Source organism: Porites lutea, chromosome 4, assembly GCF_958299795.1.
Source record: "Porites lutea chromosome 4, jaPorLute2.1, whole genome shotgun sequence".
Classification (NCBI taxonomy): Eukaryota; Metazoa; Cnidaria; class Anthozoa; order Scleractinia; family Poritidae; genus Porites; species Porites lutea.
In genome coordinates, this window is record NC_133204.1 from 24,836,683 (window position 1) to 24,849,700 (window position 13,018).

The 13,018-nt window shown below is 37.8% G+C and overlaps 1 protein-coding gene across 2 annotated transcripts; it reads right to left on the bottom strand.

The window, feature by feature from the left end:
• Positions 1-1,034: 1,034 nt before the first annotated feature.
• LOC140933045 (allantoicase-like) lies at positions 1,035-12,765 on the bottom strand. 2 transcript variants are annotated; one of them, XM_073382559.1, is made up of 12 exons: positions 12,663-12,765; positions 11,442-11,504; positions 11,061-11,274; positions 9,728-9,813; positions 8,715-8,835; positions 8,013-8,083; positions 6,697-6,834; positions 5,365-5,419; positions 4,451-4,500; positions 3,352-3,409; positions 2,038-2,126; positions 1,035-1,930 (listed from the first exon to the last, which is right to left on the bottom strand). In XM_073382559.1, the coding sequence occupies exons 1-12, from the start codon at positions 12,735-12,737 to the stop codon at positions 1,784-1,786; spliced, it is 1,167 nt and encodes a 388-aa protein (XP_073238660.1). In that variant the 5' UTR covers positions 12,738-12,765; the 3' UTR covers positions 1,035-1,783. The 2 variants fall into 2 exon arrangements, with proteins under 2 accessions (XP_073238660.1, XP_073238661.1); XM_073382560.1 differs by having other exon boundaries at positions 12,697-12,755.
• Between the last annotated feature and the right edge of the window lie 253 nt (positions 12,766-13,018).

Below are 13,018 nucleotides of genomic sequence, written 5' to 3' on the forward strand. Positions count from 1 at the left end.
AGCCAAAGTTGAGAAGGTATATTTCTAAAGGGTCAAGATGACAGATTTTCTGTCAGTTGACCCAAGTGTGGCCTTGAACATCCATTTATGTCACGCCAGCTGTCACGCCCGCTACATCAGAAATACTTTCTTGGGTGCGCCAAGAAAAAAGCACAACATCTCTTCTAGTGACCATCATTGGAGCGTCCATTTATCATAACTACATTTTCAGTTGTTTTTTGTTTGTTTGTTTAATCTGTTCTCACTGGTAGTTGTTTTCTTCTCCTTAGATAAAGCGAAGAAATGCCGAAAAGTTCTTTAAATTCTGAAAGCATCCCTCATGTGTGATTATATCCCTGCCGGAACTTCCGGCAGTTCTGGCAATAGAACATTATTTTCTATTAAATAAGGAAGGGACCATTAGAAATGACCGAAGCGGAGGTGGGGGTGGGGGCAGGATATTCTCAGTGCATGAATTTTCCTAAAAAACCCTCTAACCAAATCTACAACAAGTTTTAACCAGACCTTCTATACTACTTACATTAAAAAATCGTGAAAAGGTGATAGACACGAGGAACTGCGTTATTACAACCAAAGCACTTTAATAGTACACTGTTAATAGGGAAAAAGAGGACTTGAAGCGGTAAATAAGTAAACGCACTTGGTCGAACGTCCGAGATTCTTTCGACCGAAATACGTATTCTGGTGTATTCTCGAAATACTCTAAATGTAAAGAAGGAAAGGTACAACTGAGATGAGTATTCCAAAAAACGGTTAAAATTCCGTGCTCCTCTTACATCACGAGGTTTTTGTTCCGCTCGTATCAAAACCATTGCAACGAAATCCATGAAGCCGCTATACTTAACTTCAATAGACTGTTCACAGTCCCCTATTTTTCCGTAAGTTGTCGAGATCGAGCGTTAAGATGCCCTTCCGTAACGGTAAGCGCTCGATCCTGACAATCTTACGAAAACGTAGGGACTGCCGGCGAACAGTCTATAACTTCAAGGGTGTCCAACTTAAGTTTTGAGGGAAGGGTTACAGGTTAAGCCTAATGAAGCTCTGAAGATTTTATTAACCTTAATTAATGACACCTCTCACAGTTTCATATTTCTGTAATTTTCACATTTAAAGTACACTTATTTAATTGACGGCCAGTAAATAAATTAAAAAATGCACCATCGTTCTTTCGTTCATAAATTAATTATCTGTTCCAAACAAGATAACTTTTTCACACAGCTCGTCACGTGATTGTAGCGACGTTAAGATTATTTAGAAATGTCTCTGCTTTCTGATTCCCGAAGAAAAAAACAATTGTTGCTATTTAAAAACGTTCAAAAATTAAAATACTCTGAGTGACTGAAGCTCATAATAGATACGGCCATTCAATCTTTATTAAACTTTACTACACTAAGAAAAAAAGCTAAAGTTTATGTAGCTCGCTTTTTATGTCCACGTATTAAAACCTTATCTGTGAGGCAACGTTACAGCAAGGTTACCAACCCGAATTAGACATATCGCAATGACATAACCTGCGTTGCAGAAGGTTTAGTCGAGTGTCTGACTCTACGACGACAGGGTCCCAGGCCAATAACCCATTGCGGAAAGGTTCACACACAAAGCTTCAACCAACCCCTTGGACGTCCCGTTCCCAAACAAGCCTTAAGTCGGCACACAATGGCATTTGTATTGTAAACGATCAAATCTCCGAGCTGACAGGAGGAACTAGTTATCTTGAAAGCAGCGCTGTCTATGGGAAATTGGTGTCAGGCACTTATTCCATATAACAATTGTCATCCATATGTCACAATTTACAGTAATTAAGATCAGTGGGTAACCCCCAGCATCTCAATCGGCTCACACCACCATCAGGATAAATAGTCAGTCGTACATGGGAAATTACACCACAGTCTTTAAGTTTGGAGAAAAAATGACGTTTGTGTAGAGACAACTGAAAGAGAACCAGAACAGACCATTAGATAGTATATTATATCTAATAACTCAGCCACCACTAATAAAAGTAAATTAAGAAAATCAAAGCATAAACAAAGCAAGTACCTTTGTACTGGGTAAAAGTGTTTTCCACGGGAACAAAGTCCAGTCCTGACTGGAAACAGACATGTATTTGTCTTTTGGTATTAAGACACCTAGAAGGAACAAACAGAATAATTAATAAGGGGAATATAATCCCTCAACAGTAGTTCAGCTGAACTGACATAAAAATTAGTAAAACAAACACACAAAAGAAAGGAAGTATGAGTGAAGTTCAGGTGATTTCAAGCATATTCATCACCAGGAATAAGTCGAGTATTTGCTAGTTTGGGTTCCAAATGAAGAGCAGACTGCAAAACAGTCGTTTTTTTTCTCAAAATCAGTAAAGAAATAGGTAAAGCGTAGTGTAAGAGTCTTACGCGCGCGAAACGCGCGAGTCTCACACGCCAGTCTCGCGTCTCTCCCCAGTCTCGCTCTCCGTTTTCATCCTCGTTCCAGACCTTTTGTTTGACTGCTCGCGCGTACTTGAATACGCAAAAATACGGACTGTTCTTCTCCTGCCTCGTACCCAGACGTCTCTCTCTCGATGAAAATGTGCGCGCAAAGGAAGGCGGGAAGGACACAGCTGCCCTCTGTACCCTTCCCATGGTCCCTTGCGGTTCATCACCAGTCGCTCGCCTCTACCTTGCGAAAAACGAAGAGCCTGAGAAGGAGGCTGGTTCTTCTCTGTTCGCAGGGTAGTTGTTGTAAGTTGACGCTAGCGGCCGGTCATCGACGAGCGACAAGACGGTTGAAACGTTACACTTTTACTAGCCACGGATAAATGTCGTCGCGAAGGTCATTTATAAGAAGTTTTTCTCGTCTTAGCTAAGATGCGTCTTATCTAAGAACTTATCTAAGAACAGGTGTTAAGGGCTTTTCTAAAATAAGACGCGTCTTAGCTAAGCCGCGTCTTATTTTAGACGAAATGTGCCGTTTATACGGAAAGTTCGCGTCTTATTTAAGACGCGTCCTATGTAAGACGCGTCTTATTTTTCCTCGTATAAATGGCCCTAGTATTACACTATAAGGTCAAATGATGTAAAAGTACTCAAATCTCGCTGAAACTTCGTAAAAACAAACACAACGACACGAGGTAACAATATTTACACTTTACTAATGACTTTTATGGCTTTTAGTCCATTTATTTTATCTAAGTTTCAAACTCTTTATTTCCCATACAAACTCTCATATTACGCTTGGGCCACCTGTGTATATAAAAGACCAAAATGCGCATAAAAACGGTTCTTTTATTTGACTATCGCACTCTAGCTTCAACTTTGTAACCCTTCTACTGTGAATGTCGGACTTATTATCTGCTCTTAAATAAGGTAGTATTACCTTCTATAACACATGAATCTGGAAAGTTTCCTTTAAAATGGTTGGTATCAATTTCAATCTAAAATTCAATGGAAATGGGAGAGTTTACATCACAAAATAAATTAATTCCTGAAGGTTAAGGTTTTAAATAAACAGTGGGAATAAAAGAATGCTTTTTAATTCATATTCGGTTTCTTTCTCCTCTCGTCCGGAATATTGACCGGTACAGGTGAATTTCATCATCTGGTTCACTACATGCAGGAAGCTGAATTGCATTCGTAAATATTGATCATACATAGTGATAACAAATCACAGAAAACTGATGTGTCAAGTGCTTGCTGAAAAGTGATTTTTAGTACTAGGCAATCTCATCCCCAGGGTCCTCTCATTTTCCGACATGGAAAACAAGAAGAAGGTTGAGTACTAGTTAACGTCTGATTCCAATTATTTATTGAATTTACTTTCAAACAGATTCTGCTATCAACTAGTCACTGCCCATCAAGCAATGTTGCTAAAGATATTTCATGAAGTAATATTCAACGTTTAGAGGACCGATGCACCGTGAGGCCAGCTTTACACTGTAATTCAGAAGGCCTTACAGGGGTAGACAAAGAAAGAAAACCCCTAAAATGTGCCAATAACATTCCAACATTCTCTTTTTCTTAGAACGTCCATTTTTCGAGTTGGGCCTGGACTGTTATTATTTTCTTGGCAGTTTGAGCCCTGAAATGTTCCTACAGATGTTCTTAAATTTCAGTAAGAAATCTGATAAGTTTTAGCTACATATAGACAAGATAAGACAATGATTATTAACAAAGTTTTCATATTAATGAATTGTGCAAGTACAATGTAAATGTACTGTGTTATTGACCATGCACAATAGGAATATGTTGAAAGAACAAAATTTTACATGCACTCCGATTCCATGTGGGACATTATGTAATTCAGATTTTCTGGATTTAGGAAAGTAAAACCAGTGAAAAATAAACATTATAGTTCTTCTCTGTGACTCGGGGATGTCCTTAGCATGTTCTTAATATTTTAACAAATTTCAGGCTCAATTTTCTTATCAAAAAAGGTCTTATAAAATAAAAGACTGTATTAATAAGAAAGAACGTACATTTTGTACAGTTCCTGGGTGTCCTAACTTTATAACTGACCACTCAAAACCTGTCAAGAAACAGAGAGTAAGAGATATACAGGATATTACAAGGCCATGTGGAGATACGAAATTTCTCTTCGAGTTTTTCAACATGAGAATTTCGTATCTCCAACCGTCCCTGTAATGTTCTATTTATTATATAAACACCAATGAAATACCAAACCATTTCACTTTAATAGTTTTTCCGTGTGAAAGGCGGGATTTATTATGTAGCCATAGCAACGGTGATATTGTCACATGTGAAGATAACATGTTATTTTCACATGTGAAGATATCAAGTTTTTGCGCGAAAGCTCACCTGGTAGTTCATTGGTGTTTATATAATAATTTATGTGATATAATTCATTCAACATATCATTATTGTTATCTTTATTGTGAGAATTAGTCTTTCCCTTGATCTTCAGTACATCTTACACAAATTATTTACACTTAGCTTTTGCAGCTTGACTTTCAGCTATAAAACAACTTATTTTCCGTTTCATGAGATGTTTCAGGTTGTATTATGTTTTAGTTAGAACTTCTAGGTTGGAACCAGCAATGGTAAGTGATATCAAAACTGCAAAATTTAGTTGACTGATGCAACTTTGATGCAACTTGCAAGAAATTGCCGGTTCCAACTACACAGGATCTAGAACTTCTAACAAACAAATATTTGACTAATACCCTCACTACTTGAAAACGTGGAGCAAGTGTCACACTGATTTAAAGAGGACATAAACTAACAAACAATTTAAACAAAAAGAAATCTTATAAAGAATAAATAATAATAGCAATAATTGAGAAAAACATGTTTCAAAGCACTTGCCTAAAAGCTCCATGTTTTGTACAAAGGTAAGAGAGCAAGAGCAACATGGTGGCTTTCATGAACTCACCTGGAACCTTCAGACATCCATCATGACCCAGCTCAAGAATACAGGGTCGATCCAACTAAAGTAATGGTTAAATTATATATAATTCATGATTAGTAAAACCTGAGTTTACCTTTTTACCCTAGAGCTACAACCAACTGCAAAACAAGTTGAGACACTGACAAAAAACAGGCCTTTTCTTCTAAACATCACTGCCAGTAGACCTAGTAAGTTAACACATCTAAGAACTACAGCACTCACCCCCTTCCTTCCCTCCACTCAAAGTTGTTTCTTCAAGATTTTGACTACAGGTGTCATAGCCTGAATTTCATCCAATTACTTTGAATCGTTATCACTCCCTCAGTAACGTCTGAATCGACCGGCCGTCAATGCAGTCCAGTGACATCACTACTCCTTGACCTTTGCTTGGATTCATGCAAAAAGTAACACACGATTTTCAAGTGGCAAACCGAGAAATATCGTTTGGAAATGTCTGCATGATACAAAATTGCTTAAATATTTTTTTTGATCGTAGTTCATGTTTAACGTTCAAACTATCAATTGCATGCAGTACAACTCTGAACCAGTTGCACTGAATTCTATAATCAAACTCGGTCGCAATCACGCAATTATGAAATAAACACACACACACGGAACATTTAGTTCAAAAACACAATGATTTGCTTTAATTGAAAAGAAGTTATTTGGTCCTTAACAAAGAAAAAAACAAGGAAACAAGAACAAAAAGCTAACAGAATCATTACACTTGACGGTAAAAATGGCAAGAATCATAATATTGATCTCAGAAAACTTCATGCAAACAAAATCACCGGCTGTTGAAACCACAAAGCGGCTCCAAATGAAAAACCTACGGACTGTCACTCTCTGCAATGATTCTTCATTCGCAGTTCAATTTAGAATTTCAGTTTCGAAGACAAGGGCAATTCTGCTGTTTAAGATAAAGATTAAGCTTATCGAAATGTTTGAACTACAAAAAAGAATACCAGGGATGCAATCTGCTGAATATCAAGCGACAATCCTGCTAAAATTTTTCATAATTATACATAATTATGTGAATGTTTAGACAATCAACCAATCAAAATCACTACCCGGTTTTCGGGTAGTGAGTGACATTACTGCACGGCATTAACGGCCCGTCGATTCAGACGTTGTTGGGAGGAGAAAGTGACTCGAAGCAGCCGGATGAATTTCAGGCTACAGGTGTCAGTCTATGTCCTGGAATTAATATTTGGGCTTATTCACTGACTGCTCTGCCATTCAGTGGAATGAATGGTCACCCAGAATTTTTGAAATTATGTTTCTTTCTGTGTATTATGCACGGCTAAACTAAATTACCCTGCGTGCAGTTTCCCAGCCATCACCCATGTCAGCTGCTGTTCCTGGTGCCAGTAGATTACGAGGATGACCGAAGTGCATGTTGCTCCAGCCAACAGCTGTTCCACCATTTTCCATAGCAACCAAGTCCACTGGCATCTCAAATAAATAAATTTAATGACGTTAATTCTGTAGTCTGCACTACAGATGTAATGTGACCATGGGTAGCTAGTTACATCTGCAAAGCAAAGTGCTGATGTCATTGTCCTAGGCCCCCAACAAACTCAATGAATTACTGGAAATGCTTTTCAAATTTCCCCTCAACCTGATTTGGCAAATCCACCATGGGATTTTTAACAGGCCAATCATGGTGCTTCCTCAAACCATGGTACCTACACAGGTGGGACCCAGAGCAAGGATTTTGGCCCCGTTTTGTGATAGGCTAAACCAGAAATTTAGTTTTACAGTGGTGCAGGCTATAAAAAAATTGCTGTTGGCAAAAAGGTGGCCATGTCATGTTCAAAAGACGAGAGAGTGACATCTGCTCCTTTGTGTGATGTAATGAAAACACAAGTGGAATACGTAGATCACACTGCAGATCGACTTGCAGATAACAGTCGTAAATATACAACATACAATGTACATGTATCCAACTCCCAGGTCTGTGCATTGCACCTGTCTTTAGCCATCTACCGAAAAGTTTCACGTAATTTTATAGAGCTTTGTATGGTGCTGGTGTACCAACATGGCACACAAATATGGCGGCTGGAAATAAACACAAACATTTGTATTTCAGGTTTGTGATAAAAATACTTTTGTTTGGCTTGTGAGCTTATTAACAGGGCCATAAACACATTTTCTACTGCTTAAAAAGTTTGAACTGCTGAAAGTCATAAGGAGAGAGATTTTCTTCAAACCAGACATCTCTAGTTCTGTTGAGGCTACCATCATGGTGTACTGCACCGTAAAAATTCAGAAATTCAAAATGCTGTGTTTTCAAAATGAAAGACACTATGGGGCTGGGAAGTTCTACACAGATTTATTTGTTGGTCACCTCCAACCTGGTGTACATAAAAATTCAGAAGGCATTGCTATTTTTATTTTAGAATTTGATGATGTCATGGTGAAAACACTCTATAAGAGACCACACTGCTGTGTGTTGTTGGTGTGGTGTGTGGATTGGTTTGGCTGTATAAAACCTTGTAAGGAATAAGTATTCTATTATCATACCAACTGCCTCCAAAAAATAATTGCTTTCTAATTAATGCTTGCCTGATAAATAATTATTCTAATTCATAGGTATGGAAATTGCCTCTACATGTAGTTACATTAAATACCTTTTTAGACAGGATTTGGGCCCAGTCCTTGAGAGCAATGCCATATACTCGTAGCCTGGCAATGCCCCCGTCTAAAAATTTAAAGAAAAAAAATACAAAATGGTGATGAATATTTGTACTTGATGTTTTGCTTTGTGCCATTCCAACAAAGAGAAGATCATACAAATGTTTGATTCATTTAACTAACAGGACGTTTCCAGCATATATACTTAAACTATCAGACACTGGTAAATTAACTTTAAGCTGAAAAGCTCCTCTTTGTACCTTTAGCAATTATACCTTAAGTAAGTTCCTTGCAATTTTATGAAGTATACATTTATCTATTATTTTAAATTCACTTAAGAGTAATTTAAAATTCAAATTTCTGGTTTTAACCAAACACTAACTTCAATTTTATTACCACAAGACTTGTTAAGTGTCTGAAAACAGACACTTAAACCTCTAGTTTTTCCAACTGACTATTGTATTTCATCTTAATTTGATAAAAGTGCATTGTTTTGACTCCACTTTTTTCACACCTTAAGACATACCTAAAGTCCTGAAGAATAGTTGGTTTAAGTACACCATTAAAGTGCTAGCTAGCTCTTTCTGTGATCTTTTTAACAACTCTGTGGTCCAATTTCCTTTGATAATGTTTTTAAAATCACTTTGAGGGACATAGTCAATTATCCAACATTATCATTCTATTAAATCTTGTTGTACCTGGATAAATATTCAGTCTAAGATGTGTCCACCTCTTTGGGCTGATAACAGAGAAATAATTATGTCGTGTTGAGGAGTAGCCTGGTGCAAGTGCAGTCATTGGCAAAATGTTGGTCCACAGCTAAGGCCAGAAAAAATAAAACTTATCATATAGTTTGATTAAAACAGGGTTTTGCCATCATGCAATAGAATCCAAACTGCTCACAACCAAGCCCCTTGTACCACTTGTGACGTCATCATTTTGAATAGTCTAAAAAATGTTGACATCTAATTTGTACAGGGAGATCGGAGAGGCCTTTCCAACCATAAACCAATAATATGAGCACAATAAAAGCCAAACCTGCCATAGAAAAATGCAAAAAAGTCATGTACTTAACTAGAAAATTCCCATGAACATGTAATTTTAATTCTTTCCAGTGAACTCTTGTACTTCATTCAAAATAATTTCATGACGCTCAGCACTTTTTTAATTGCCTTGCTTAGAAGCCAAGTAAATGCGGAGAAAAAGATTAATATTTGAGCTCTGTGTGGGTTAATGAAGTGAGTGTTTATGAAGACAGTCCAGGGCTCGAAATAATGGCTGGTCAATAGACAATGTCCGGATTGATTGGGGAGTTGACCAGTCAACCTTTCATCTTGCCAGTCATGTTGACCGGTCACATTCAATCATATTGAAAATGAAATAAATTAAAATTTCCATGCTGTTCTGTTGTTACCAGTATGTAATGAGTCGCTCTATATTGCGGAACTTTGAACTTTGTACTAACTTGGTACGAGCCCTGCAGTCAATGGAATATTAAGCCGTTTGCATCCATGTATCACATCTTAATCTAATAAATGACCTTCAGATGTCTCTCAAAAACCTTTACTGGGGTATGAGCACCTAGGGGATCTAAAAAAATCATGGCCTTGATAATGCCATCACATTCCAAATTTTTGTCACTTGCTCATTTTCTATATCCTAAATTTCTTTTCTAAATTTATGCAAGTTAAAATGATTATTACCAACCTACCCTACTTAATTTATCTACTTCCATTATCTGGTCAGCAGTAGAATGGGCACCCATCTCACTTTTCCGCTTAGGAAATGCATCATGATCTGTTCAAGGAATTTGCCATTATTTAGTCAAGAAATCAGCAAACAAATCGTTGTCTTCCATCTTCCCTTTCATTTTCATTTTGTTTAATGACCAAGGCATGTTTTGATATGACTCACATCTTCATCAGTAACAACAAAGTTGAAAACTTCTCAAGTTTATAACAACCTGGAATAGGTCATGGCATGCAAATTAATGTATGTAAAAAAACTGAAAACAAAAAAATGCACATAGTAACTAACGTAGGAGTTGCAATGTAGCTGGATCAGATGTGATTAGCTTTCTTGAGTTTGAGTTGAAATCTTGTGGACAGAGGGCTTTATTTACAGGTGTCAGGGCTCTTGGCATGGTCACAGAGCTGCGAAATTCAGGTAAATCTGTAAAATCCCGTGAAATTCACAAAAACACGAAAAATACCGCAAAATTCTGTAGAAATCTTATCAAATACACGTCTGTACAACATTATTTGAAACTTACTTCAGCTATTGGGGCTATTTACTTGCCGTAAACTTGCAAATTTATCTTAGAACTTAGTCACTGAAATGTGCAAACAACATCCTGAAACTACCAGCCGTAAATTATGTTGCGAAAAACTGGGCGCTAGCCATGATGTTAAAGGCTTTGCCATCCTTTGCCTTTGGTTCATTTCTGGAGCGTATTGTTGAAAGAGCAAATGATGACCTCTGTCAGAAAAACGTTAAAAACGCTGGTCTGATCAACGCAAAACCGATTGAGTTCTAGCGAAATTTGCCTTGAAAATAACCACAAAATCAGCCGTTTTTTAACGATTGCTTTTTGGTGAAGTTTGCCTGGTAAATAATAATAGTCACTATTAATATTAGATTACCTGGAAAGTTCTAGAATTTTACACCAAAAAGAACAAAACAAGATGAATTTAACCAGGAGGTTTAGTTGTTCACGCACTAAGAAGTCTTTTTTTTAATGACAGTGGTTGTGTTTATTTACGTGTGAGAGAGGTATTAAAATTTGGCCCTGTTTAGTAATTTCAACCTAGAGTTGTGACATGTAATTAGTAGAGTTTTACAGCTGTGAAGGCTTCATTTAAGCTCATTTGGGAATATAAATCATGCTGCTGCTGTTCCCACATGCCTGCATTGCATTCAGTCTGCAAGTTACTAGTCCTTCTAAAAATAGTTGTGATTAGGTAAAATAATGAAAAAAGAAGAAATGTGGTATAGAAAAGAAAATGGATAAATACAAATATCATTCAATTTATTGATTTGAGTACCTTCCTCTAAACAAGCAACTTGAATGGAAGCTTTAGGAGGAAAGTTGCCTGTAAAGTATGCAGTATCAATATCAAGGCCTTTGATGAGTCCAGGTATCCCAAGTTTGATTATACACCAGTCATGTCCAGGAATTCTCTTGCGTCTTGTTTCCCATCCATCCATCCATTTGCCATTAGATGTAAACACTCCTTCACGCCACTCAGGAGGGCTTGGCTAGCAAATTAAAATATGCAGGGCTGTTAATCGGGCACTCTTAAAGGGTTAAATGGTGCGGCTTGGCCTGCAGTCCCTTGCCACTTGCTCAAATATTTCTCACAGTTTTTTCATTAAGACTGAGCTGACACCATTGCCACAAAGCACTCCTAAAATAAAATTCTTACCTTAAGCAAATTTTCAGCTACTGCAAACCAGTCATCGGTAGCAAATAAAATTTTCCCTCCAACCTGTTTATAAAAGAAGGAAGAGCATTAAGACATAAGCTTCAGTATTGAGACTCTGTATGGGTATTTCCGATGAAATCGAAGTCACAGCAATCGCTTAGTACTGGTTGCCATTCTGATCAAGTGTGACAAATTAATTTGTGCAATATGAAGGGAAAGAAATCTTCAAAAGAAATTGCATGCAATGAATTACAGCTGTATCTTTCATAAAGAAGATGTGTCAAGAACTCTACTCAGAAAAGACCCCCTGTGGTTCAATTCTTGTAAACAAACACCACCAAGAGAGAATGACAAGAAGGCCAATCCTTATACCATGACAATTATTTGAAATCTATTTTAAGTTTGTGTGCATGTTGTGAAGGTATTTTTGTCTGTGTTTGCATGACCAAGCAGTCTAATTTCATGTGAACTTGACATGTTTCGCAGCCAACAGCCAAACATTTAAATGTTTGGCGGTCGAACATGTCATGTTTCAACCCACTTAGAACATATTTTCTCGTTTTGTGTCCATGTGTAGATCCAAACGACGGTATCACAGCTCGCTGGTTTGCATGGACGTCACCAGAAGAGGCAGTTGTCTTTTACAATCATTTAACTTAATACTTGAAGTTGTTTATCTACTGATCTAGCAATGACCACAATTACAATTACAATTAATTGTTGTCAGAACCATTTAAATGGGCAATTCCCATAAGCCAGGACCATTTTGGTCGTCGGCAGATACTGTGGCCAGATTTTTCCATGTAAAATCTTTTGACTTGTCAATGGAAGTAATAGCAAGTTCGCACATCATATTGCATGCTGTGCATGACCGGCAGTCAAAAGAATTACCCGCCAAGTTTAAAATTACATGACGCCAATCTAACCGACCAATAAGGTGACGTGACGTCCTTAAAATAATCACGCAAAATGAAATAGAACCAAGAATAGATTTTAAATAATTTTTATGGGAAGAGGACCATGTACATGTCTAGGGAATTCGCTCTCTTAGCTCATTCTCTCTTGCCACTACTAAGTCTTTTGCATTTAGGGTGGTCGCTTACAAGCGAAATAACGCGAGGTTCGCCTAGGTGGTTCGCCAACATCAGTTGGTTACTCTCGTGTTTCAGCTAATTAACTGATGGTAAAGCGGATTTCAAAAAGAGCATAAAATCCACTTACCCTGCTACAAGCTAAATCATTTAAATCAACGAACCCTGGTAGGTTTTGTGAAGAATCACCATCCCTTTCTGCCATATCATCTAACACAAGTACTTGTACACGAAGACTGTGTAACCAAGCCTTTTCACAAAGACGCACACATGCGTTCGACGAAGGAGGATAATGCTCACCTCATGCTCACCAGACTGTCTGGACGGACGCCAACCTCGTCCCCAGGGCGCTTTTCCCGCCCCGCTGTCATAGCGTTTTGGGCATCCCCGCGTTTTGGGCATCCCCATTCCCAAATCCCTAGCGTTTTGGGCATCCCCTTCCTCATATTACTGCAGCGTTTTGGGCATCCCCCGGTACCCTCCCGG